The sequence below is a fragment of the Rhineura floridana genome, chromosome 18 (assembly GCF_030035675.1).
Source record: "Rhineura floridana isolate rRhiFlo1 chromosome 18, rRhiFlo1.hap2, whole genome shotgun sequence".
Taxonomy (NCBI): domain Eukaryota; kingdom Metazoa; phylum Chordata; class Lepidosauria; order Squamata; family Rhineuridae; genus Rhineura; species Rhineura floridana.
The window spans coordinates 11514402-11542387 of NC_084497.1; the positions used below are offsets into that span (position 1 = coordinate 11514402).

Consider the following 27986-nt stretch of genomic DNA (forward strand, 5'->3'; position numbering starts at 1 on the left):
CAATCTTTGTATAAAAGGTGTGTATTGGCTTGGAACTAAGGATTCTAAATCTAGTGCTGGAAGGCTGAACGCTACGGATTTATTAGTGAGGGTAAAGGTAAAGGTGTCCCCGCACTTGTAGTGTGAGTCGTTTCCGACTCTAGACAGATTGTATATATTGGGTGGGATTGCCAGTTCCTTCCCCGGCCTTTCTTTACCCCCCAGCATATGCTGGGTACTCATTTTACCGACCACGGATGGATGGAAGGCTGAGTGGACCTCAACCCCTTTTACCAGAGATTCGACTTCCTCCTTCCATTGGAATCGAACTCCGGCCGTGAGCAGAGCTTTGGCTGCCGCCGCTTACCTCTCTGCGCCATGGAGGATCTTAGTGAAGGTAAATCCCTCTAAAATCACATACTTCTCTGAGGCCCCTTCACTCAGGGGAAGAATTCAGAATTACCAGGGATAATTACTTCGGTGGAAAGGGAGGAGTGTGCCTGAGATGTGGGAACCCAGTGGGGTGGGGACTGTTCTCAGAAGCAAAGAACCCCCTTGGGGTACTGAGGGTAAGGAACCCCAGGGGGATGGATCTTTGACAGTTTTAACCTTGGTATACATTCTCTTTATAATTCAATGAATTTATATTTTTATTGCCTGTGCAGGACTTAAATATCTTGCATTTGGATAAGTTTATTATCTACTCCAGTTTTTATACTAAGTCTATGTATGGGTGAGTGATAAAACATGAGATCCCCCCCCTCCCCCATGCAAGGGGCTAACCACTATTTTCTGTTTGTTTGTTTTTGTTAGATTACAAAGAGGACTTTGTGTTGAAGCCTGTCTTGTAAATTTATTTATTTGTTTATTATTTGATTCATATCCCGGCCTTCCTCCCAGCAGGAGCCCATTCATCTAAGAAGCACTTGCTTTTATTTAGCATTTGGCCTATAAGCAGCATACAGGATTTGTCTGTAGTGAATATTTTATCTTGTGGAACATTAAAAAAAATATTTCCCCAGGTGGACCTGTCAATCTGTTCCGCAGCCACTCTGGAATTAAGAACTGAGGGAGTCTCTGCATTTTTAAAATTAATATTTTATTTTACTTGATGTGCAAATAAATATTTTTTAAAAAACTACATTCAAAGAGTTGGCAAAGCAAGTAACAAAGCCATTAAAGAAAGAAGAGATCCCTTCAGCGACAAAAATAGAGACGGAAGGAGGGTCTCTCCCATTCACCTCCTCTGGCTACCGACAGGCCCTCCTTGGCGCCAAGTAGCCCCCACCCACCCCGCTAACATCACCCCTTTGGGGATGAGAGGAGAGGGTTAGTGCCTCGCTTTGCCCACTCAGATTATAAATTAATTGCTTTATAAAAACAAAACAAAAAACAGGATGCATAAAGGTGGCCTGAAGAAGGTGGTACACTTTTAAAAGTTCGAGGGGAAGGGAGAGGGCAGGCAGGGGGGTGATGCGGGGGCTACAAAGAGGGCAGGATTTTTCATGATGGCCCCCAAAAGATTAAAAAAAAGAACACATTAAGCCACAAAGCTACTATTTAAGGAACTGTTTTGTCAAACAGAATTTGGCACAGTTGGGCTCTCTTCTCTCTGCTCAGGAAAGCAGCAGCAGGAGTTGAGAGAGAGTTGGAGGAGGAGGAGCAGCTTTCCTGGAGGCAAAGATGGTGAGAGCGGGAGGGGGCAGAACAGCTGGACCGCTACAAGTTCCTTGGCAGTGAGAGAGGGCCGGAGGGAGGGAGGGGCGCTGCACTCTTGTGTGGGAAGCCCCCAAAACACACACGAGCAGGAGTGTGCCTTTCATGGCCAAGGGCTGAGGGTGGCAAGGAAAGGAAGATGGAAGTTCAACAGGCCCCGGCCCCCCTTGGAGATGACCTTGCCCTGCCAAGCCACTGCAGCTCAGCAAGAAAGCACAAAAGCCCCCCCTCCAGGGCAAGGCCCTCCCTGTCGCAGAGAGGGGCCCTTCTCCAGCTGCCCTCTGGACCATGGCAGGTTGTTCTTGGGCAAAGGAACTTGTCACAGCTGAAAGAACCCTCTGAGAGGGCAACAGCGGCGGCGTCCTTTCACCTTGCACCCACTCTGTGGGCCAAATTCTGCACCCGTTATTGGGTAAGCTGCCCAGGGGGCTCCATACGGTGCAGCTGGAAAGGTCCCGAGATGCCCACAGGAGAACAAGATGCACTTGGCCACAACACCCCCCCCCCAAATAAAGCCCCACCATACCTGTATTTTATTTCATTTGTCACCCATGTGGGAACAGCCACCAACAGGCCACGCTGGGGACTCAGTCGCAAGGAGGGAGAAAGGAAAAGGTGTTTCAATGGCCTCCCCATTTGGCACTGAATGTTCCCTGCACCGTGACTGACCGATGGGGGGGGAGGCCTTCTCCCCTGCCCCACGTTCATCTTCTGGGTCTTTCCCAAAGAGCAACCATCAGGGTCCTCCCTCCCGCCTGCCCAGGTCAAGGCCTGCAGAGTTCCAGTTCCAGTTCCAGTGGAAACAGCATATGCTAACCTCGCCCCCCCCCCCCACTGCCAATTGCAGAGAGAGAGTCTGTCCGTTTCAGGGCAAGCACATCCATGCCACACCATGGGGGGGGGGGAATGGGTTGGGGTAAAATACGTCATCATCGTCCCGAGTCACAACCCAAAAGGAAAACAACAACAACGCTGGTTGGATAAATACCAGTGACAGATACGTTGCATCCCCAGAGAGAGAGAGAGAGAGAGAGAGAGAGAGAGAGAGAGAGAGAGAGAGTCCATGGCGGGGGGGGAGGGGTCAGGGTGAGGCCGGCTGGCAGCTGTACTGGACACGGTAGTGGTTAACGGGCACCCCGTGGATGCTGACCGTCTCACAGGTGGTCTTGCAGGGCACCAAGTCCTCGTCCTCGTCCCCCATCAGCCAGTCCTGGACCAGCTCGGCCGCCTCTCTGTTCACGTGGCGGCTCAGCCACCCTTGGTGCCACTCCTCAAAGCGGCGGTGGTACCGCAGCAAGACGGCGGGTTGTGCCTGAGAGAGAGAGAGAGAGAGAGAGAGAGAGAAAGAGAGAGATGGAGGAGGATCACTAAAATAAAACAGTGGCCCAGACCAGCCAGCTGCCCGGTGACAAGCTGCTAGATCTCAAGGCGCACCTGCTTGGCCCGGGCCAGAGCCCCGCGGCGGTACATGTAATCCTCGGCGTTCATGACGAACAGCATCCGGTGCGTGTTTAGCTTGAACTTGCAGTCCACGTTGCAGGCACTCTCCACCCCGACCACCTGCTTCCAGGAGCTCTTCGCCTTCTCACGTAAGGCCCGGACCTGCTCGCACTGCCATCGACGGAACTTCTTCAGGTTCCTGAGCCGGAAGGGGCAAGGGAGGGGGAGGAAAGAGAGGTAGCAGGCGTGGGGGGGGGCAGGAGGGCCTGGCCCTGCCTGGGCTCTTCAGCGCAGTCACCTCCCACCATCTTTCCAAGGACCACGTGGTCTATCTAGCCTAATACTGCCTACCCTGCAGGGCTGCAAGCAGGGACGTTCCCAGCCCTACCAGGAGGTATGCAAGATTAGGGGCAGATGGATTTTTTTCCAGCCTTGCCTGGAGATGCCACCAGGGAAAGAGTCTTGGGGCCTTTTGCATGCAAAGCCACTTAGAAAGAAAGCAAGACGCCAGTCCTCATGGCTCTGGCCAAAAGGCTGATCTAAGCAGCAGGGCACCTTCTTCAGGCCCAGCATCTCCCCCTCTTCAGGGTTAAGGGGGTGGCGCAACACACCCTGCTCCTCTTTCTCCCAATCAGATTGGCCCTCCAGAGGGGAAGAGCCGCAACTCTGCAGCAGAACATCTGCCTTGCATGCAGAAGGACCCAGGTTCAAGCCCCAGCGGCATCGCCAGGTAGGGCTGGGACAGCCTCCCGCTACCAGTCAGTGCAGTGAGTGAGACAGACCAAGACCGCTTCTTCCTGTGTAGGTTGTTTGACTGCAACTCCTGAGAGGCCGGCACGGCCAATTCCCAGGGGTGATGATGATGGGGGGGGGGAGGTCATTGGAGGGTACCAGACTGAGGGGATGCTCTAAAGCGGGGGGGGGGGTCTTTTCCAGCCCAAGAGCCACCCTTCCTTCTGAGGGCCACATGATGGTGATAGGCAGGGCCGGATGCAAGAGTGGGCAGGGCCATTGACGTAAATGTGGCAACTTTCTGGCCTCCCCCCACTAAGGCAAGCAAGAGTCATTGGAGTTCATGGATCTCTCCTGCGCAGGCAAAAAGCCCTCAAGCAGGACTATGGCTCAGAACCTGGAAAGAGTCCCGAGGGCCAGGGAGAGAAGCTTGGACGGCCGCAATTGGCACCCCCGGCCTGGAGGTTCCCCAGAGAAGGCAGCCTGTCCAGAGGAGGGGGAAGAAAAGCCCCCCCACATACACACACTCCTGGGTGCAAAGCGGGACTCACCTCTGCAGAAAGACGAGCTTCAAGAGGAAGCCTTCGCTCTGGCTGCTGGGGGCTCCCTCCACACCCACGTATTGTTCCACATAATTAGCCAAGTGCTGGAGGAGAGGGAGAGAGAGAAAGGCAGAGAAGAGCCCCATTCAACACATCAGGGTCAGCAACACAGTCAGCAGGCCTCCCCGCTCCGCACCAGGGAAGGAGAAGCCACAGCCCCTTTGGCTCTGGCGTCACGAACGAACCAGGGCCCATGGTGGTTTTCCCCAAGGCAAACCAAGAACAAAACGTGGCTCTGAGGAGTGAGCCGGCTGGAGTGAAGCGAACCACAAGCCTGGTCCAGGCCTCATGCCAAGCCAGGGTTGTAGCTGAATCCTCCCCTGCTGCTGAGGGGAAGATGGACCGGCACAGAGCAGTGATTCATGGCTTATGCGGTGCGCAAATAGACACAGTTGGCCATGTGCTTTCCTCGTCAGAGGGAGCTCCAGGCACAAAGGCTCTGCAATGCCACAACTAGTCAGCCTAGGGAAGCGGGAATCACCTGGACCTCCGTGGGGTCTTCTGTTTGGGTCTCCTCCGTGTCCAGCAGCTCAATGGTCATGATCATTTGGTCCTTCTTCTGAAGGAACATGACCTGCAAGAGCGGGGCCGGCAGTCAGGCACACGTGCGGGATGGAGCTCCCCAAAGCACCCCCTTTTCAGGCCCCCACCCCAGGCACCATCCGTGTAACCGTCCCACCTACAGACAAGATCCTAGTTTCACAGGAGCGACTGAAGTGAAAACTGCAGCGACTCAGCAGAGAGCAATAAGGCACCCGGGAACCATGTGGGCCAGGTGTGTGGGGTGGGGAGGGGGCTTCTGCACCTTGAAGCAGTTCTCGTCCGCCATGCAGCGCTCGGCCTTCCACTGGTAGCTGGTCTCCTTGGCCGCACGCACGCACTGGGAGGACAGGTTGCCCCCAGCTGCCCCACACTTCTGCTCGCTAAGGTACAGCTCCACGACCTTCAGGCAGACATCATCACTCACCAAATGATGCAGCTGTTGCCCCGAAGGGGGCGGGGGAGGAGACAGAGAACATTAGAACATCAGAAGAGCCCTGAAGTGCGGGATCCGGCCAAAGGGGCCCGTCTACTCCAGCATTCTGGCCAGCCAGAAGCCCCCAAGCAGCGCTCGAACGCAACCGTGGCAGCAATTCACCCCACATGTGGTCCCCAGCAACTGGTACTCAGAGGCAGACGGTCTATGACAGTGGAGGGGGAATGTGTCCATTGTGGTTACTTGCCACTGGAAGCTTTCTCTTCCTCCAGGAAAAAAACCCAGGAAAACGTAAGGATTGCCACTGGGGACTAATAAACAGGCCGCCGTTCAACTGCAACTCCGGAGTAGTCCAGGCAGAGGCTGACCACAAATATCCAGTCTAGCACCTGACCTGCCACGTTCTGGCATCAAATAGGGTGGCGCACAGCCCTTCTGGCTGGTGGCCTCAACCACGAGGCAGTGTGGCCGGCATCGTCAGTCCTGACTGAGGCTCGAGTCCCAAACCTGGAGGCCCCAAACCACTTGGGCCTTTCTGCTTGTCTTACACATGGGCAACAGAGCTCAGAACCAAGCGGACTCCTCAGAAAGTGGCCCCCTCTGGCTGCAACAGAGGCCAGCTTCTGCCCACCCCCAGGTTAGGGGGCTGCCGTTACCTGCCGGACAATGTTCTGCACCAGCTTGTCCATGGTGAAGCCGATGTAGGCGTGGATGGTGAACATCTCCCGCAGTGTGTCCTCATACTGGGTGGGGTCGATGTTGCCATCCAGCAGATTCCTCACCAAGTCCAGGAATGCTGGATAATATTCCTCCAGCTCCACTTCACCTGGGCAGGGAAAAAAAGCCTAATTACACCCCTGGACTCCCACCTCTGCTTGGGAGATCTTTGGGTGCCAAGGCTGGCGCATCGTCAAACAAGGCAGAGGTGGGCAACTTTGTGTCTGCCAAGAGCTGCATGCAGAAGTTGAGGAGGGTGGTGGTGGTGGCTGGGGAGAGGGCATTCTTTGGGGCAGCCCCTAAGCTGTGGAACTCCCTCCCCGCAGAGGAGCACCCGGCACCTTCGCCGTGTAGTTTTCTTTACTCTGGCCTTTGGCAACTGAGAGGCATGTTTTCTTCAGGACCCCCCTTATTCCTGTGCATGTAATTTCTTTTAACAGCTTCTAATGCTGAATTTTAACACTGCTGTAACCCACCCTGGGACACACTGGTGAGGGGCAGGCAACAACATCAGCAAGAGTGCAGGGGGCTGCCTTGTATACACAGTCAGGCCTTTGGGGTCCAGCCAGCCAGCCAAGTGTGGTCGACACTGACTGGCAGCAGTGACTCTCCAGGGTTTCAGGGGCCTCTTCCAGGCCTAGCTGGAGAGGCTGCCATTGGGGACTGAACCTGAACCCTTCTGCAGGCCAAGGAGGTGACCTATGGTGGCATGAGGATAAAATGGAGAGAGGGGAAGATCCAAGAATGGCGCCCTAGCTCCTTGGAGGAAAAAACCAGTGAGATATAAATGCAATAGTAAATTGAAATGCAATGAAGTGTCCAAATGACAGCCTGGCCCCCCAAGGACCACCAAGCCAGAGTTTCCGTGTCAACCTCAATCACCACAAGCAGGAATGCCCCGCCTTCTCCAAATGATGCCATCAGACTGAGTGGACAGCAGCAACTGCGGCTGCTCAAGGGCACAGTGGCGCCCAGTGGCCAGAAGGCGGAACTGCAGCGGAGACCCTCAGTGGAATTGACCCCTTCCAAATTGGGGTGGCCCCCTCCCTTTCGCTGGTTTTAATTTTTATGGGCCATTCTCTCTCCTGTTTGGGTCCTTCAAGACAGCTCTAACTAAAAGAAAAGAAAGTAGCACTGAAACAGAGTAAGACAGCTGGAGTGATCAAGGCACTACAGCAGCAAGCCAGGAATAAGAGTGCTTTAATCAGGGAGGGGAGCTGCAGGCCCTCAGAGCCTCTTGGCCAGGCCCCTGGGACTCTCCCCAGGCCCTGCTTCACACACTCTTCCAGTGTGCTTGCCTGGCTGGAAATGGGTCTCTGGGCTTGCCTAGACGGACAAGCAAGAAAGGTGCCTGCACGACTGTGTGGACCGGGGGACGAAGTGACTGCACTGCAGGGACTGGTGAAAACATGCAGAGCTTTTTAGTTGAGAGAAAAGGCAAGTCAGAGGCAACATGATAGAAGCAAATGAGATTGTGCATGGCACGGAGAGAGTGGACAGAACCACTAGTGGCCATCCAATGAAGCTGAACGTTGGAAGATTCAGGACTGACTAACGAAAGTCCCTCTTCACGCAGCGCACAGTTAAACTATGGAATTGGCTCCCACAAGAGGCACTGACGGCCACCAACTTGGAGGGCTTTAAAAGAGGATAAGTCAAATTCATGGAGGAGGAGGAGGCTTATCAGTGGCTGCTAGCCATGACGGCTCCGCTCTGCGTCCACTGTCGGAAAGTGCCTCCGAATGCCAGCTGCTAGGACTCGCGGGAGGGGAGAGTGGCTCTTGCACTCAGGACCTGCTTGTGGGCTTCCCAGGAGAGGCCTCTGGTTGACCACTGTGAGGACAGGATAGTGAGCGAGATGGGCCCCCTTTGCAGACCCTTCTGACGTTCCCATGCATGAGGGCCCCTGACCTGGGAGTTATGCTCCCTCAGAGGTATCGCCCCGTCGCCCAGATTTCTGGTTTTCTGATGCCTGCTGAAAAGGCGGCTTCATGAATAAAGAGAGGGTGTCCTCCTCATCAGCAAGGCATGCTTCTCTGCCATAAGTCGCAGTCGACTTGGAGGCACATAACAACAACATTTCTGATGTACACAACTCTGGGCTCACTTCTGAGGAAGAGCAAGATCTGTACATTTGTAAATAAAAGAAGGTGCCGGGCCCTGCTTGGGATGCAAGGGAGAGGGGGCAAGAGAAACACCTCCACTGAGAGGGAAAGGATATGAAGGGCCAGATTTGTCTTTGTGTCCCCTTCTCGAAATGGGGATTAAGGCTTCCTGAATGAAAGTGAACTGCTGTCCACATGCTGCTTTGAAAGGTTCATCAGTCTTGGAGCCCTGGCGCATTATGTAGAGAAGAACAGTACAGGGAGGGGGGGGGACTTTCCTTGCAACGGGGCTGGGAAACATTTGTGGCCCCTGACTACAGGGACCATAGCTCAGTGGTTAGAGCCGTGCTTTGCACGCAGAAGGTTCCAGGTTCAATCCCCAATGGGCGCATCTCCAGGTAGGGCTGGAAAGAAAGACTCCCTTGGCCAGCTCGGTGAAAGGCAGCTCCTCAACTCCCTTTTAACTCTGCACTTTATTCAGAGCAATAAGGGCAGGAATCTTGATTGGTTAGACCCCTAAATCTGAAACCCTGGAGGACCACTGCTGCCAGTCAGTGCAGACATCCTCGGCTAGACGGACCAGGGCTCTGGCTCCGTGGTGGAGCCCCTGCCTTGCCTGCAGAGGGCCCCGGGTTCAATCCCCAATGGGCACATCTCCAGGCAAGGCTGGAAAGGAAGACTCCCTGCCTGAATCTTCCCTGGAGAGCCAGGCTGCCAGCCGGCAGGGACTCGCTCCAAGGCTGTGTTTGCGTTCCACCCGCCCCTGGTGGCTGCTGGGAGGCCCACCACTTCCACAGGCCCCAGGGGTCCCCCAGCCCTGTGTCACAAGGTCCTGGGAGGCGGGCAAGCCTCACACGCCTCGCCTGACCCCGGCTGCAGGGAGCCCTTACTTGGCTGCTTCAGCCGGAGCTCCATGGCCGGGTCATTTGCCCGCTCCTTCCGGCCCTCGCACAAGAGCTTCTCCCTCTCCTTCTCCGTCCGGTATTCCAGCAGCTGCTTCTGTGCCTGCCGGTAAATCTTGAGCAGCCGGGAGCAAAGCGTCTGGTGGAGGCGGAGGAAAAAGTACCAGTGGTTATTGGCAAAGAAGAGCGCATACATGTTATCGAGCGTGTGGTGGGGCCCAGACGTGGCCGGAGGCAGCGGCGCTCCACTCTCCAAGCTGCCCTTATCCTTGGGGGGGCTGGTGGGGGGCGCCGCCGCAGCCCCCACAGGGTTCCTCTTGCGCAGCTCGTGGCCGTCTAAGGCAGGGGGCTTCTCCTCCATGGGGCTGGTGGGCAGGGCGGGCGCAGTCCTTTTCCGCAACTCATGGGCCTCTGCCACGGGGGGTGGCCCCTTGTCCTCCACGGGTGGGCCCCTTTTCCGCAGGTCCCGCGTGTCCAGCGGAGGGGAAGCCTTCGGGCTCCCTTTCTCCTCGTTGGGCAACTCTTCCAAGGCAGGCTGGTTGTTGGTCAGCTGGGAGAAAAACAGGTCAGGCACAAAGCGGTGGACAATCTGCCAGATGGTGGCCTGGTCCTCCTTCTGGATGGTGGGCTGCCGTTTCACGAAGTAGCTGATGAGGGAGGCCGCGTCGTCCAGGATCTGCTTGTCTTCGTAAACAAAAATGAGGTGCGGCTCGTTGATGGCTCCTCTTCCCTCAGAGTGCTGCTCCTGGTGCTGGAGGTTTGAGAGAGAGAGAGAGAGGTTGAGAGGGATTATCAGCCCCCCAACCCCCTCTTCTCTTATTTATGGGTTGTATCCAAGCAAATTCTACTTAGAGTAGACTCGGTGAGATTTATGATGTTTGTTTCACTTTGGGACACTTTCTGTTAAAAAAAAAGCTGAACTAATAAATGCAATAAATGAATAATAACGGATTCAAGGTAGTTAATTTCGACAGGTCCACTCTGAGCACGACCAACATCAGGTCCAACCCAATAAATTTATGGTTTACTGGATTATTTATTTATTTATTACATTTATATTCCGCCCCATAGCCGAAGCTCTCTCGGCAGGTTACAGCAATTAAAAACAATAAAAACACAATAAAAACAAATATACAAATATAAAACACAAAAAAAATTTAAAAACACAATTTAAAAAAATTAAAAACAATTTAAAAACACATGCTAAAATGCCTGGAAGAAGAGGAAAGTCTTGACCTGGTGCCGAAAAGATAACCATGTTGGTGCCAGGCGTACCTCGTCAAAAAAAGCATTCCATAATTTGGGGGCCACCACTGAGCAGCACTGTGGAGTCGGTACACCAAACCTTCAACTCCGACTCCGACTCCTCTATTTTTCTACTGTCCGACTCCGACTCCATGCAAAATTGCTTCTTGTCAATCAAAATTTATTTGGAAGTCGGAGTCGGTACATTTCTACTGACGCCGATTGCTCCCGACTCCGACTCCGCCCAAAATTGCTCCCAACTCCGACTCCACGACTCTGACTCCACAGCCCTGCCACTTCCCTCAGAGTAGACACCTGGAGGAGGACCCTGGATGTTGAGTGTAGTGTATGGGTGGATTCATGTCAGGAGAGGCAATCCATCAGGTATTGTGGTCCTAAACTGTGTAATCTGATCCAGTTCAGATAAGCGGCTTGTACTGCCAGAAGGAACGCTTCCGAGCGTGGCTAAGAGCCTCCACCTTCAACCCCCAAGATCTTCAGGGGTGTCTCTGTTAGTGCTCCTCCCTTCCGCCCCCCCGCCTCAGATGCACCATGGCTCATATCCGCCAGGAGCCATGTCCAGTATTGTGATCCAAACAGGGTGGAACTCCCTCCAGGCTGAGATCAGATGGCGCCACCCCCCTCAGCCTTGTTGCACCTTCAGGCACTTCTGTTTTCTCAACTGATTTTTAATGGATTTTATCCACTGCATGCTTTTAGCAATCTTTATGTACACCGCTTAGGAACTTTGGTGATTAAGCAGAATGTAAATGAGTGTAAGAAAGTAAATAAAGTCACAAAGTAGACCCGACAAAATCAAAGGGCTTCCGTTAGCCAGGCCTGTTGATTTCAGTGGGTCTGCTCTGAGTATGACTCGGGTGCAACCCTTAAAAAAATGTGTTGCATCCAGTGTCAGCTGTAACCTGGCGGTCCATGTTTAAAGATGTTTTGTTTTAATATATTTTAAAGTCTGTTTTTAAGATGTTCTAGAGTTTTTTTCATGTTTCATTTGCCACCCTGGGTTCCTTCTGGGAGGAAGGGTGGGATATTCATTTAATAGATGAAACAATAAAAAAAAAATAATTCCAACGCTCCTGCTCTCATGACTAAAGTTGGATAGAACCAACATGCATCAGAATGGACCCACTGAAATTTAGGCCCATTAAGTTAAATGGGTCTACTCTGAGTAAAACACAGTTGGAGTCTTAACCTATTTATTTACTTAATTTACAGCCGTTATAGATTTGTTCTGTTGCCAAAAAAAGACAGTCAGAGAGGCTTACAAAAACTAATTCTAAGATGGTTCCCTGCTCTCAGGCTCAGAATTAAAAAAAAATAAATACAGTGTTTTATAAAGTTTATATCCCACCCTTCCTCCTGAAAAGAGCCCAGGGTGGCATGGCACACAAGGAAAAAAAGGAGGCTAAGGGAGGAGGGAAAAGGAAAGTCAAGCACAAGCTCTTAGAAGTTAACAAGCTTTAAAACTGACAACCAATGTCAATGCGCAGTTGCGGCTTACTTGCCCTCCCTGCTAGACATGCTCTCCCCCCGCCCCCCGTCAGACCTAGGAGCAGAGCAGGTAAGAGCGTCCAGGCCCAGAGGACAGGGCATCTTGTGCCATGTTCAGACAGCGGATCTGAGGGCCATCAAGAGTCCTCCCAGGAGGAGGACCCTTGATGGAGCCACTCTCCTCCCTCCCCCCCAGGGCCAGTGGCAGTTCTGACCGCCTTCCTCTTAATCAGGGGTAAAGAACCCCAGGACCCCAAATGCCACCCCCAGGCATCTCTGTCTGGCCCTCAGAGCCCACCCCGGGCTGCATCCCCTCCCCAGCCCTGCCAGGCACCCTCCTAGAGAGTTTTGTCTGGCTAGAATCGTGCCCCTGAACCCTTGATGATGCCCCCTGCTTGTCGGGATGGAGGATAAAGAGGCGTGTGTGTGAACATGCATAGAAACTAGCGTACCAGACAAAGGTGAACATTTGCATTCCTTCCTCTGCCCATTTCTGCCTCGGGCACCACTTGCCACCCCGGGCATGTGGCCCTCAGGAGGCTGTTCAGAAGGAGATGCGGCCCTCCGCCTGAAAAATCCCTGCTCTTGAAGCGCTGCACGGCCCCCGAAAATCCCCACCTCATCATAGACGCTCTCGATCTCATTGAGCAAGCTCTTGGAGCGCAAGGCCTTGGTGTCGTTCTGCTTGAAGTTCACGGCCTGGTGGTCAAGGGACTTCAGGTAGGCCTTCTCGTACTGGTCCCGCCAGATCTTGTTGAAGCCCTGCTGGGCCTCTCGCCACTCTTCCTCTTTGGCCTTCAGCCTGCAACGGGAGGAGGAGACCGCAGTGACCTTGCGGAAAGCCACAATGCCGCCCCCGAGGGAATGGCCATTTCCAGACTGCAAGGAGGCAGCGGATGCAAAACTCAGCAGCCGTTAAAATAAATAAATAAACCAGATCACCCGTAACCAAGCGAGACAGGCAGCGTCCAGATTTTGTTCAGAAGTGGGTGGACGGTCCAGCAATGTACACTGGGCGCCTGGACACCTTAACCCAAAGATGGGGAACCTCAGGCACGGGGGCCAAAGGTTCCCCCCCATTCACTGCTCAGGCCACGTCTGCCTCTGCCCCCCCCCAGCATGTGGCTCTCAGAAAGTTGCCCTTAGGCTCATAAAAGCTTCCTGATCCCTGCCTCAACCACAGCACTTCCCATTCAGACCTTCCCAAATCTGGTCATTGCAGCATTTCCCTTAAATCTATGAGCACAAGCCCAGATAGAAACAAGCCTGCAATGCTGTGTATGCTGGATTCCACTCTGGAGCGGAAAATCTACTTATCAGTATTTAAGAACGTAAGAACATAAGAAGAGCCTGCTGGATCAGGCCAGTGGCCCATCCAGTCCAGCATCCTGTTCTCACAGTGGCCAACCAGGTGCCTGGGAGAAGCCCGCAAGCAAGACCCAAGTGCAAGAACACTCTCCCCTCTTGAGGCTTCCGGCAACTGGTTTTCAGAAGCATGCTGCCTCTGACTAGGGTGGCACAGCACAGTCATCATGGCTAGTAGCCACTGATAGCCCTGTCCTCCATGAATTTGTCTAATCTTCTTTTAAAGTCATCCAAGCTGGTGGCCATTACAGCATCTTGTGGGAGCAAATTCCATAGTTTAACTATGCGCTGAGTAAAGAAGTACTTCCTTTTGTCTGTCCTGAATCTTCCAACATTCAGCTTCTTTGAATGTCCACAAGTTCCAGTATTATGAGGGAGAAGAACTTTTCTCTACCCACTTTCTCAATGCCATGCATAATTTTATACACTTCTATCATGTCTCCTCTGACCCGCCTTTTCTCTAAACTAAAAAGCCCCAAATGCTGCCACCTTTCCTCGTAAGGGAGTCGCTCCATCCCCTTGATCATCCTGGTTGCCCTCTTCTGAACCTTTTCCAACTCTATAGTATCTTTTTTGAGATGAGGCGACCAGAACTGGACACAGTATTCCAAATGCGGCCGCACCATAGATTTATACAACGGCATTATGATATCGGCTGTTTTATTTTCAATACCTTTCCCAATTATCCCTAGCATGGAATTTGCCTTTTTCACAGCTGCCGCACACTGGGTCGACATTTTCATTGTGCTGTCCACTACAATCCCGAGGTCTCTCTCCTGGTCGGTCACCGCCAGTTCAGACTCCATGAGTGTATATGTGAAATTAAGATTTTTTGCCACTGAAGACAATGACAGCCACGTAGTCAAAACTGGCAATTTAAAATTTTCTTGCAATTTTAAATGATACAGCTATGATAATATACCGAGTAAAATTTCCCATTCTTTGGATGGGTCCTGACTTTTAGGGTTGCATGGTCAGGAACTGTTTCCCCTGTTTTTCAGTTTCCAGACATGCTCACGTGCAAAGAGAGGAGGTGAGCCAGCCACTGTTGCAAAGCAGCGTATCTCCAAAATGGAAAGTTTCAGAAGCTCATGTTAAGTACATCAGAATAGCCTGAATCAGGCCAAAGGAGGGGGGTGATCTAGTCCAGCTTGCTGTTCTCACAGTGGCCAGCAAGATATGCACACACGTAGGAGATAAGTGCAACAGCAGCAACTCTCTCAAGCTTGCAATCAAAGATTGCAAAAACAAGAGCTTTCAGAGGAGAGATTGAGACATCTGGGGTTCTCCAGATGTTGCTGGTCTCCAACTGTATAGCCCTGTAAGATCCCCTAGATCATCTAGGGAAATTTTACTCGTGGCTCCGCACCCTGTAGAGTAACACGGGGCAGTAAGCCAAAAATTGGCATTTTGTGCCGTTGGACCCAGCCTATGGAATGCCTTTCCTTCTGCCAACTCTGAAACTTCGCCACCCATCAGTTGTGAAGACGTATCCCTTTGGCTCAGGCTTTCCCTGACACAAAAGACCAGCTCGCTATCCCTGTTTTTAATAATGCTGCTTTTATTGTCATAGGGATTTTTTAATTATTAAGACACGCTTTCCAACAAACTGCCATCTTCCTCCTACTCCTGCGCTGGGGCCCCGGGGGACTCTGGAGTCCGACAAGCCCTGGAGGGCCACAGATGTAAATCCCCCCCCCCAGTGCACCAAGAAGCAGAAGTGAGATTAGAAACCCGGTCACCTCTTCAGCACGACAGGGACGGCAGAAAGCGGGTTTTTCTTGAGGCTCTCAATGATCTCTGGTGCTTTGTCGCCGTAAATGCGGTAGATGGCCCGGCGCTGGATGACTTCTGATGTGCCTCCCAAACAGTCGTCCAGCCGGAACTTCTCCTGGTCTTCCTGAGACATGCGGGTCAGCTTCTTCTGCACGCTCTCCAGCACACGGATGGTGGCCAGATTAGTCTCCAGGACAACGTCCAGCTGCATAGAAAGCTGGCCATGAAGGGAGCCACTGAGGGGGGGGCTTCCTCCACCCCCACTCTGGCCTGAGCTCTCCTTGGAGCGCCAGGGAGCACATCCAAACCAGCCACCCCAGATGCAAAGCTAGACTCAGGCCAAGGTTCCCTCCCCGCGGAAAAATGGACAAGAAAGTGCCCACGTGTTAATCACATAGTGCCATTATGACATCACAGAATAAGCAGGCAGGCTGGAGCGCCCACCTGTCAAATTCCCTTGAGTTTCCCTTAAGTCTCTGCGATTGGGGACTCAAAGGGGGAGACTTGCAAAAGCCTCTACCAGGACTGCTGAGACTTAAGGGGAGCGTATAATATTGACATATTTTATTGTTTGCTGTTTTAACATTTTATAGTGCTGGTCCCTGACCGTAACTGATTGATTGATTGAACTGAGACTTAAGGGCAGTGCAGGAAGACTTGGAAAAGACTTTGCAAAGGCTCCTGTGCCCTGTTTGAGCCACTGGGAGGACAGGAGCCATCTTAAAGCCTCTGCAAAAGCCTCTTTGAAGTAGCGCTCTCACACACGCAAGCTGATGCAAAGGATACTTTTGCCCAGGGCTTTAATCCCTGCTCAAATCAAACCAGAACTGTCACTAGAAGCTAAAATGATGAAAGCGAGGCTATCATACTTTGGACACATAATGGGAAGACATGATTCACTAGAAAAGACCATAATGCTGGGAAAAACAGAAGGGAGTAGAAAAAGAGGAAGGCCAAACAAGAGATGGATTGATTCCATAAAGGAAGCCACAGACCTAACTTACAAGATCTGAACAGGGTGGTTCATGACAGATGCTCTTGTAGGTCACTGATTCATAGGGTCGCCATGAGTCGTAGTCGACTTGAAGGCACATAACAACAGCTGATGAGCGGGGATGCAATCCTGTTGCCTTGTCTGATTACGATCTAGCTCCCTCCTGGGAATGGGATCACTCAGCCAAGACAGGATTAAATCCTGTCCTTCTGCCCATTAGCTGACATGGTGTGGTGAAAATGGCCTTGGGGGCTGAACAGGATCCCTGATGGGCCGTGACTGGGCTAGAGGCCCCCTGCCCCTGGACTACACAGACCGGCAGAGGCTCTCTAGGCATCCACGCAGGTGCCCCACCCTGAGCTAGAGCTCCTCCCCACCCAAGCCGAGGAGCAGGGACTCACCTCAAAGCGCTCATCCTCACACCGGTGCAGCTGTTCCTCGTAGGGCGTTTTCTTTGAGCTGACAAAGGTGGAGTCTTCTGACCAGGATGGGAATGACACCCAGGTGTCATTCAGCACCTGCAGAGCCAGAGAACTGCCTTCAGCCGGAGGGACCCTTTGGAGCCCCTTCCTCTATGGCCGCTCTCCAGGGCAGCTGACGGGACTCCTGGCCTCGCCCCCCGCTCGCTCCCTGCCTCCCCCTTTGAGTGCCCTGGCGTGAAGGCGTCGCCCTCCCACCTCTTTACAAATGGCTGTCCGGCCACTGCACTTGGGCTGCTGGTAGGTCTTGGGCAGGGCCCGGTAGCTGGAGCCAATGCGCTTGCAGGAGGCGTAGTCGATCTCCCGGCAGACCCCATCCCCAGAGCGGTCCGTCATCGGGGAAGCAAAGGAGAGCTCTTTCACCCCCAAGAAAGACTTGAACTGGGCCAAGAGCTCGGGAAATTTCCTTCCAAGGGACAGAGAAAAGGTGAACTGTAAGCCCCTTTCGGACACCTTTGTTTGTTTGTGCATGTGTGAAAAGCGACAAACGAATAACCAACAGCAGCAGCTACGAGGGGCTGGCCTGCACAGAGCCAAGTGCTACCCAGAAGCCAACTGACACCAGTCCCAGCTCCGCCTTCAAGCCTGAACTGAGGGAGCTCAAGGAAGAACCAGCCCACTTTTGCCTCACTGCCAGTGTTGACCACCTGCCCTCCCAGGGTGATGCCTACTGGTCGCCTCCCTCTGGAGTCTCATCGGCCTGAATAAGCTCTAGATTCCATCTCTTTGCTTTTGCAGACCTTAAACCCTGACGTTCCAGGCTGAAATTAAGCAAACAATCCAACAATGCAACGCGACTCACTCACCCCAAAAAGGGTGTGACCAGCTGAAGTAGCTCGGAGCCCGACACCAGCTCTTGATTGAAGAGGGCGATGCAGCGAAGGAAGTTCTCGTAGACCTCTTGACTCTTGAGGACACGGCGCACCTGCCAAAAAAAGCCAGCAAGTAAGGCGGCGCCTTTAATCAGCCAGGGAACAGCACAGTCCCCGCTGGGAGGGAAAGGGCCACTGTGACTCTGTGGCCGAAAGCCTGCTTTGCAGGCAGAAGAAGGTCCCTGGTTCAATCCCCAGCGGCAGCGTCTCCTGGTAGGGTTGGGAATGTCCCGACTGAAACCCTGGAGAGCCACTGCTGCTGGTCAGGGTCGACAACACCAAGCTAGATGGACAAAGTGTCTGATTTTGCATAAAGCAGCACTCCAGGCTCCTAATTAAATCATCTCTTTATTCTGGGCCATGAGGACTAGAATCTTACTTTATTATTAGGGAAAGGGCCACTGCTAACTGGTAGAGCACGTCTCTTGCATGCAGAAGGTCCCAGGTTCAATCCCCAATGGCATCCTCAGGCAGGGACAGGAAAAGACTCCCTGCTTGAAACCCTGGGGAGCCACTGCTGCCAGCCTGTGCTGGCAGCCCTGAGCTAGGTGGACCAATGGTCTGACTCAGTATAAGGCAGCCTTCTATGCGCCTAAGGGCCCTGGGCAACACCATGAGCCTCACACCAGGAGGCTGCCTTGTACCCTGACATCAGGCCATTCGCTCACTGAGCCCAACAGCGCCCCCTCTGACCAGCAGCAGCTCTCCAAGGTCCCAGGACGAGGAAGGTCTGCCCGTTACCAGGTGGGAGGCTAAGCGATCCTCCGCTAAACCGCAGTTCCTCTTTCACCCTCGCCTTCACGCTGGACAACAGACCTTGTCGAAGAAGGAGAATTCCTGCAGGCTCCCGTATTTTCCCACGGTTGCCACCGAGAGGTCCTTTGTCCCTCGCAGCTTCATTTTCTTCTGTGGGGAGAGGAAACATGCATGTGTGTGCCACTATTTTAAAAACGGGGCTCAGAAGCCCTGAGCTTTTCATGCTCTTAAGATTCCAGGCTCAAAACAGGCCATATCAAAACTCTCTCCGCCCACCCCAGGAGGGCAAAAGGGGTCCCCCCATCACCAGTCACCTGGCAAGTATGTAATGCAAAACCTTGGTTTCTTTTGCTAAACTGTGGTTTGTTTGGACGTCTAATCCCACCCGTCTTTTGACCACAAGTCGCAACACTGAAGCTATGGTTTGCTCTTGGCATACAAACCACAGCTTGTTTTAACTGCAGTTTGGCACCACGACTGAACCCAAGAGCCTCACTTAAGGCATGGTTTTTTTGGTCCCCCCCCCCAAGCTGCTGGAAAACAAACAAACCCTTGGAGAAACAAACTGTGGCTTATTTGCTTGCCTATGGGAAGGCGTGTTGCTTGTCAAACAAACCACAGCGTGGTAAGAAGTGCAAATGCAGGTTGTTTTCTCCCTCCATCATGCCTACATGAAATCAGACATTAGCTCCCCAACTCAAAACTGGCCCTTTCCTGTTGGCCCGGAGACTGGATCCCCCCTTTCCCAGGGGAGGCTGGTCTATTTGGGCAAAGGAGGCCCTGCCCCACCAGCCTCAGTCTGCCTTCTGCAGCCCCCCCCCCCGTCAACACCTCTCTGCCTGCAGTTCGGATACCTTGGCCGGGCCAGGAACAGGCCGGAGCAACAAGGGCCGGGAGCGCTTCTTGCTGTGTTCCAGGTGCTTCTCTTGCTCCAGTTTGGAGAGGCTGTTTGCATCGCACGGCCCGTTGCCTGTGAACTACGGCAAGGAAAGAGGATGCTCAGCAAGGCAGGAATGAGGTGTCTGCATCTCCAGGCGGAGGGCAAGGGAAGCAGGGAGGGAGCGCCAGCCGGAATCTGGAGGCTGTCACTTGCTTGCCACTGCCCGGGGATGGGGCTGCCCTACTCTTCCCCCTCCCCCAAGTAAGAGGCAGGGCTGGAGCTCAGTGGCAGAGCACCTGCTTTGCATGCAGAAGGTCCCAGGTTCAAGTCCTGGCATCTCCAGCTAGGGCTGGGAAAGGATCCCTGTCTGAAGCCCTGGAGAGCCGCTGCCAGCCAGTGTAGTCAGCGCTGAGCAGAATGGGCCAAGGATCCGGCCCAGTGCAAGGCAGATTCCTAATAGGGGACAGCCGTCAGTCACGCTTCCCTCCCTCCTACGTACCAAAGATCTCTTCGCCTCAGGGAGAAACTGCCCGAACTCAGAAAGCAGGTCTTCCTGGCCCCGGAAGAGATTCGCCACCTCCGTGAAGACCTCCTCCTCAGACATGCCCCGAAATGGCCGCCCTTTGGTGCTCAGCTGCTCTTTCTGGAAAGCAAGAGACGGGCGGGGAGGCCGTTTGCGGCCAGAGCAGGAGGCAACAAGGCGGCCGGCCTGCCCCTGGCACAGCGGGGCCTTTGGGTGACTGCTTCGTCCAGGCAGGAGAACGCAGCCCAAATACACCCAACAGGGCTTTATCAAGAAAATCACTCAGCAGTTTACATAAAACAATGTAAAACATTTGTAACAATATACTGATAAAAACCCAACTTTAAAAACAAATACAAATAACAAAAATGTTTTGAAATATAGATTAAAAAAATAAACTTAAAAAAATATACACAATGTAAAATGACATGTCTGAGTAGGCTTGCCTAAACGAAAAAGCTTTTCTTTGGAGGTTGATTCTGTTTTTGATGGGGGTGGGGAGAAAGGTGGTTCAAACCAACACAAAGGAATATTGCGCACGTGCCCAGCTTCCTTGAGAGTCCAGGGACCTCTCAGCAAATCCATCCAACGCTGCAAGGGAGGAATTAGACTCCAACCCACGGGGAGGGGGGGCAGCCTTGCAAAAACACCCTTCCTCACATTGAAGCAGCCTCCAGAGCCCAGGAGGGAACTTTTACCTGGTATGTGTGAAGGATCTCCAAGAAGGAGCGGTAGATTTCAGGGTGGTCCAAGAACCGGGTCTTGATCTTGTTCACGTAGCTGATGGCGTTGTTGAACTCCACGGAGTCTGACTCCAGCGGCATCTGCAGCTTGTCATCCTTGCAAGGCTGTTGTTGCTGCTGGTGGTGATGGTGGTGGTGGAAGTCCTCTGGGCAGTCCCCGTGATTGTGGGCTTTCTCCTGGCAGTAATGGAGCATCAGGCCAGAGCCAGACAGGGGGATCTGCACAGGAGCCAAGGACACCTGGCAAGAGACGAGGGCAACCATGTCAAGAGCTGGTTAGGAGAGGCACAGCTGTCCCCTCCTCCCCACAATGTCCATGGCTGCTACAGGTGGCATGTGGTCTGCATCACCGTGCTCTCCTCAGTCCACAACTATCCCTGCCAATTGTTCCTCGGGCTGTGCTGAGTCTAAGCAGCGCTCCAAAGAGTCCTTGCGAAAGGACCACCACAGCTCAGTAGCAGAGTCTTTCCTTGGCATGCAGGAGGTGCCTGGTTCAGTCCCTGATGGCATCTCTTGATAGGACTGGGAGAAAGATCCCTGTCTGAAACCCTGAAGATCTTCTAACACTGAGCTATGGCCTTTTCCACAGCACGAAGTTCAGCCCAGCATCGAGTGAGTCCTTAGCAAAGCACCCCCAGTGATTGTTGCTGTTATTATTATTAACTGACTGATCCGATTTCTCACTTTTTACAACAGGTTAAAAGGTTAAAATGAAAATATTTCAAAAAACTTTACTTCAAGTAGGTTCACTGAAATTAATGGACACTTATAATAATAATAAATAAAATTTTATTTTTAGGCCGCCTATCTGGCCGAATGAACGGCCACTCTAGGCGGCGTACATAATTAAAAATACAACATATAATACAGTTTTAACATATAAAACAATTATAATCCACCAACCTACATCTATACACTGTAAACTAAAATTATCTAGGAGACTTGTATGCCCGCTGAAACAACCAAGTTTTCAATCCTTGGCGGAAACCTACCAGGGAGGGGGCATGGCGAAGGTCGTATGGCAGAGAGTTCCAGAGGGTGGGGGCCACAACTGAGAATGCCCTCTCTCTGGTCCGCACCAGCCTAGCTGTCTTAACTGGTGGGACCGAGAGAAGGTCTTGTGAGGCAGATCTCGTCAGGCGGCATATTTGGTGATGCTGGAGGCGCTCCTTTAGATAAACTGGACCGACACCGTATAGGGCTTTAAAGGTTAACACCAACACCTTGAATTGGGCTCGGTACACAACTGGTAGCCAGTGCAGATCTTCCAGCACTGGGGTGATATGATCCCGGCGACTGCTGTTTTTAATCAACCGTGCCGCCGCATTCTGTACCAGTTGTAATTTCCGGACCGTCTTCAAGGGTAGCCCCACGTAGAGCGCATTACAGTAGTCTAAGCGAGAGGAGACCAGGGCATGCACCACCCGTGGGAACAGATGGACCGGAAGGTAGGGTCGCAGCCTCTGTATCAGACGTAATTGATACCAAGCTGCCCGGCTCACCGCTGACACCTGAGCCTCCATGGACAGCTGGGAGTCAAGAATGACCCCGAGGCTGTGAACCTGGTCCTTCAGGGGCAATCTAACCCCGTTCAGTGTCAGGTCAATATCTCCTATCCTTCTCTTATCTCCCACAAGCAGTAGCTCGGTCTTGTCAGGGTTCAGTTTCAGCCTGTTTCCTCCCATCCATTCACTTACAGACTCCAGGCACTTGGAAATAGTCTCCACAGTCAACTCCGGTGAGAACTTAAATGAGAGATAGAGCTGAGTGTCATCCGCATATTGGTGACACTGCAACCCAAATCTCCTGATGATAGCTCCCAGCGGCTTTACATAGATGTTAAACAGTATGGGAGAGAGGATAGAACCCTGTGGCACACCACAATTGAGAGGCCAAGGGTCTGAAACCTCCTCTCCCAATGCCACCCTCTGGTGCCTGTCAGAGAGATAGGAACGGAACCACCGTAAAACAGTGCCCCCAATTCCCATTCCCTCCAGGCGATCCAGGAGGATACCGTGGTCAACGGTATCAAAAGCCGCTGAGAGATCCAGGAGGACGAGGAAGGAGTGTTCTCCCCTATCCAACGCTCTCCTTAAATCATCCACCAGAGTGACCAAGGCTGTTTCAGTTCCATATCCAGTCCTGAAGCCCGATTGGAATGGATCTAAGTAATCTGTTTCCTCCAAGTGTGTCTGTAGCTGTTTGGCCACCACATGTTCGATCACCTTGCCCAAGAATGGTACATTGGAGACTGGGCGAAAGTTGTTTAAATCTTGGGGATCCAAGGAGGGTTTTTTCAAGATGGGCTTTATTACCGCCTCCTTGAGGGCGGATGGCAATGCACCCTCTTCCAAGGAAGCATTTACTACCGCCATGATCCCTTCGCTCAGTCTCTCTTTGCAGCCCACAATGAGCCACGTGGGGCAAGGGTCAAACAAACAAGTGGTCGGTCTCACAGTAGAGAGCACCTTGTCCACTTCCTCAGAGGGAAGAGGTTGAAACCGATCCCACCGGACCGCATCGCAACTGATCGCCTCTGGCCCGCTTCCTGTGTCCACGGCATGCGGAATTATGCTCTTCAGGCGATCGATTTTATCAGCAAAATGTTTTGCAAATGCGTCACAGGAGGCTTTAGAGTGCTCCATGGGTTCCTGGGCAGCTGGACCGACCAGGCTTCGGACCACTTGGAACAACCTCCTGGGACAACATTCTGCGGATGCAATAGAGGCAGCAAAGAAGCCCTTCTTTGCTGCCTTTGTTGCCACTTGGTAGGCTGCTATTGCTGCTCTAACCAGTGTCCGATCGTCCTCGGAGCGAGACTTCCGCCACCGGCATTCTAGCCGTCTCACCTCCTGCCTCAAACCCCGCAACCGTGGTGTATACCATGGTGCGGTCTGAGTTCTATTCAGGGGGAGAGGACGTTTCGAAGCCACCCGGTCTATTGCCCCGGTGAGCTCCCTATTCCACTCTGTCACCAAGGTTTCGACCGGGCGGCCTTCAGACAGCTCCAAATCTCCCAGCGCATTCAGGAATCCAATTGGCTCCATCAGGCGTCTGGGGCGGACCATCCGAATCGGTCCCTGTCCCCTGCGGAGGGTGTGTGGCAATAAGAGGTCCATTTTCACCAGATAGTGATCTGACCATGACACGGGGTTCGAAGAAATAGCCCCCATTTTCAGAGCACTACCACCCCCTCCAGAGACAAATACAAGGTTGAGAGCATGACCAGCTACATGGGTGGGCCCACAATTACTAAGGTGCAGTTCCCAGGAAGTCATGGTTTCCATGAAATCCTGAGGGGCTCCTATGAGATCCGTCTCGGCATGCAGGTTAAAATCCCCCAGAACCAAAAGGTTGGGGGAGAGAACCCGCACAGCCGAGATAACCTCCAGCACCTCGGTCAGGGAGTCAGCTGTGCAGCGGGGTGGGCGGTACACAAGAAGAATCCCTAAACTGCCCTTAGGGCCCAACCTCCAGTACATGTAATCAACAAACTTGGTCTCGTGGAGAGGGGGTCTGGCAAAAATCTTGTTACTCACATCCATTAATTTCAATGGGTCACCTCTTAAATAGCACTAATGTTGGATGCAACCAGCAATTAACTCAGTTAAAAACAATAATTAACTCCCCAAATGTTTACTCACAACAATCAATTAACCAGGAAAAAAAACCCCTTCCCCACCCAGCCACAAGGCAAACGCAAAATGTTTTGCTGTTTTTAAAGTCCCGAGGGCCAGATAAAGAAGCCTGGAGGGCCACATTTGGCTCCCTGGCACTGAGGCTGCCCACCCTTGGACTAGGGCCTGCCAGCCTTCCAACTCTGTCGAGGACTGGCACTGGGTCCAGAAGGCAGGGAATGTTTAAAACGAAATCAAGCCCATCTCTTCCTACCTGGCCAGCCAGAGGCGACTGGATACTGAGCTTCCCATTCTTTGGGATCTCTATCCGGTAGCCCAATGGTAGAAAAGCGTTGAAGCCGATGATGAGGTCAGGGTGTTCGTGGAACAGCTGTGAGACACGCCGGATGACCCCGGGGGTGTCAATGCTGGAGCCAAGGCAAGGACGTTAAAAGCCGGGCCTCAACATCCCTGGCAGCACGCAAAGGAGGAAGGGGAACAGAGCGACATGCAGGCTGCGCGGGGGCCAGCATGGAGGAGGCGGGGGGCCTGACAGCACACTGGGTCCCCAACACCCAGGAGATCCTGTTCCCCCCCTTTCCACCCTCCAGTTCCCTAAATCTGCCACCCGGGCAGTTCCTGGCTTGGAAAATTCATTTAAGAACGGGGGGGGGGGAGGAGAAAGACATGCAATTCCCCTTGGCTCACGTTACCTCTGGCTCTTAAACTCCTTCATGATTTCCAGGAAACCGTTGTACGTGGCCGGATCGCTCCCAAAGCGGATCTTTACCTGGTCCAGGTAGGAGAGGGCATCTTCTACCTGCAGGAGATGGGGAGAGGTGTTGAGGGGTCTTCGCAGCTCCCCCCCCTGCCAGGGCCAAGTGCGATGATGAGCCTGATTCTGTTAGTCAGGATGCTGACTTGGGGGCCCGGCAGGCAGACTGGTCAGGGCTCAGTCCCACAAGCAGCCCAGGCTCCACATATCTCCAGACAAATATCCTGACTGTGCAAACTGGGGCTCAGTGGGATGAGATGCTGCCAAGGACTCCCCCATGTAGGGAAGAGCCTATGGGGAAGAGCCCAGCTCAGTGATTCCCGGTCCGACCCCCGCTGGCATCTCCAGGTAGGCTAGAAACTTCCCCCGCCTGAAACCCTGGACAGCCGCTGCCAAACAGGGTTGACAACATTGATTCAGATGGACCCCAATCGTCTGACTCAGCATAAGGCAACTGCTTCACACGTGCCTTTCTACCCTCTGACTCCCAGACGGGGCTACCCCAAGCGCCAGAGGAGTCTCCGTAGAGGCCAAGCGGAGAAGGAACAGCTTCAGAGACTCAGTCGGCCCAGCAGCAGTTGCGAGAACAGCTGCCCTCTCAGCAGCTCTGAGGCCCAGCAAAGCCTCCCTCCCTGCTCCACATTCCAGGTGTGCATATATGCACGTGAGTGTGTGTACAGCAAAGAGCATCTTCCACAGGCAATGGAGAGGAATTGATTTTGTGCGGCAGAACATTTTGTGGCTGGAGCCCACTTCCCACCCATGACCATGAAGACAGGACCCGCAAGAGTGCTGCTTTGTCTCTCTTACGTTGTCTTTCAAGCCCAGGATGATCATACATGCTCACAAACACGCACCCCTAGTCACTGCCTGCCTAGCAGTGTCTGGACCTCACCAGGTTCTGCTGGTGCAGGAAAGTTTCCCCTTTCACCCAGAACATACGCAGGAGAGCCAGCGAGTGACATTTTTGAGAAGGGAGGGTGTGTGTAAAAAAGAAGGAATTGCTGAGGGTCAAGAAAAGGAGACTCAAAGCCCATCCCCCTCATGTTGTAAGGGGCAGGGAAGGGAAAGGCTCCTGGGGCCACTCTGTGGCTGGAGAAAGGCCCCGGGCAGGGAAAGGTGCACTGCAGGCCACTAAATGTTACTCTTGCAACAACAAGAAGCCCCAAGGGGCCACCCTGGAATTGCTGATGCCAGCTCTCCAACCACTTCTCCAATGGGTCAATTGTTATAGGTACAGAAAGGGGGCATCTGAAGGCCACAAAGTGGATGATGGGTACAATGCTGGCAGCAAAAGTGCCTCTCCTGGTGCACAGGAAGCTGCCTTATGCCAAGTTAGGCCCACTGAGCTCAGTATTACATACACAGACCGGCAGCAGTGGCTCTCCAGGGTTCCAGGCAGCAGGACATTCCCAGCCCTACCTGGAGATGCCATCAGGGATTGAACCAGGGACCTGCTGCATGCAAAGGAGGGTCTCTGCCACAGAGCTACTGCCCTGCCCAGATAGGAATGTAGGACCATCGGTCCATGCAGCTTTGTAATGTCCGTAACGACTGGCAGGGAACCCGACATGCATCCCTACTCCCCCTATCCACACAAATTCATCACACTGCAGCTTTGCCACACCTCTCAAGCCCAACCCTTCCTCCCCCTCCCCCACCACAATCTTCTTTTCTAGAACCAAACACCCAGAGTCACTCCCGTTCACTCCAGGCTGAGGCTGCAAATCCTGGCACAGCAGGCTTACTAGGGAGCAATTAAATAAGTCTTGTTGGGCACCACGGTGCTGACTGCTGAGTAAGTGTATACAGGATTGTGCTGGAAATAAACCAGAATAAGCAACAGGAGTTTGGCAGATAAATAAATTCACTCTCTGCAGCTGTATCTGCAATCTACATTTTCTTTTTAAAAAAATTATGTGCACCTACCTGCTATTTTGATTTTATGTTTCAGGACAGGTTTTAGGAATATTTATTTATATGAATATACTTACAGTGCAATGCTAATTCTGTCTACGCTGAGGTAAATCTGATTGAATTCAGTGGGGTTTACTCCCAGGCAAGTAGGCCAAGGACTGCAGCCACAGGCTTTCAAAGTGGGCTTACAATGTTTAAATTCCACCCCCAAAAAAATAACAGAACAGAAAAGACAAAAAAACACTGTCTAAACAATGTTTAAAAATTCAAAACCCAGTAAGCACTGTACATTCCATTAGCTGTTTCAAATATGGAGTTCACTCTGTGAAAATTAATTAAAATTAATATGCACACAGCACTTAGCCATATCTAATGAAAAATATCTACCCCTCTTTTTTCACTTGAAAGCTGAAAATGCACCTTGAAGTGGAGGAAAATAAAAGAGGGATGTGCATAGAAGTTTTTTGGGGGGGGAGGTTTGTTTTTTTTAATACAGGCACCCATTTCATATCTATATAATAGATTATAAGATCTCCTCAGAGTAGACCCATTGAAAAGAATAGACATGGCTACCTTAAGTGCATTCATTCCAGTGGATCTACTCTGTGTAGAACTTAGTTGGCTACAGTCCAATGAAAAGGAACCGGAGGAGGGTCCCAATGCATCTATTATACATAATACAAACCAACAGCAGAGAGTGGGAGGGAGATAAAGTGAAAAGGGGAAGAGGAAGTCTGCAGGGAGGGGAGCGGGATGTTTAATGCATGTGCATTATTGTGAAGGGATTGGGATGGGGGGGGCTGGAAAGGAAGGAAAAAAGTGTTGAGGGGAGCAGGTGTTTCAGTGCATGTATCCAATATATCTATTTGCAAAGAAATGGGTGGAGGAATTGGTGGAGAAAGTAAAGGGAGGTTGGAAGGAAGGAAGGGAGGTCTGCAAGAGGGGGTGTCATTTAATGCATGTATCATATATATAATGCAATGGAATGGGAGAAGCCTGCAGGGGATGCATGCGGAGATACATGTGAGTGTGTCTATATATATATTATATTGCAAAGGCATTGATGGAGGGATCGTCGCCCAACCTTAAACTATGGGGGGGAGGGTCTCCTTACATGTAGCCCACCCTCCTTAGGGGACGGAGGGAACACCCCCCAAAAAAGGATTTGGGGGCTGCGCAGGCAGGGGAGAGGTTAAAGGTCACTCATCAATGTGCCTGTGTGTGAGGAATGGGCGCCCCCCTTCCCTAGACTTACGTGGACGGGGAGCTTCTCGGGGGCGGGGGCCGTCGTTCCCCCTCCTCCTCCCGCTGCGCCCCCTATCCGGCCCCCCATCCTGGGTCCTCCGCCGCCGCCGCCGCCGCTCCC

At 52.6% G+C, this 27986-nt stretch overlaps 1 protein-coding gene across 1 annotated transcript; it reads right to left on the bottom strand.

The window, feature by feature from the left end:
- Positions 1 to 1080: 1080 nt before the first annotated feature.
- SIN3B (SIN3 transcription regulator family member B) lies at positions 1081 to 27982 on the bottom strand. Its single transcript, XM_061601123.1, has 19 exons — positions 27876 to 27982; positions 24642 to 24748; positions 24203 to 24356; positions 20267 to 20551; positions 19545 to 19688; positions 19020 to 19142; positions 18226 to 18315; positions 17344 to 17462; positions 16736 to 16943; positions 16460 to 16576; positions 15031 to 15269; positions 12542 to 12725; positions 9158 to 9920; positions 6102 to 6271; positions 5275 to 5448; positions 4951 to 5043; positions 4419 to 4513; positions 3130 to 3334; positions 1081 to 3007 (listed from the first exon to the last, which is right to left on the bottom strand). The coding sequence occupies exons 1-19, from the start codon at positions 27951 to 27953 to the stop codon at positions 2777 to 2779; spliced, it is 3579 nt and encodes a 1192-aa protein (XP_061457107.1). The 5' UTR covers positions 27954 to 27982; the 3' UTR covers positions 1081 to 2776.
- Between the last annotated feature and the right edge of the window lie 4 nt (positions 27983 to 27986).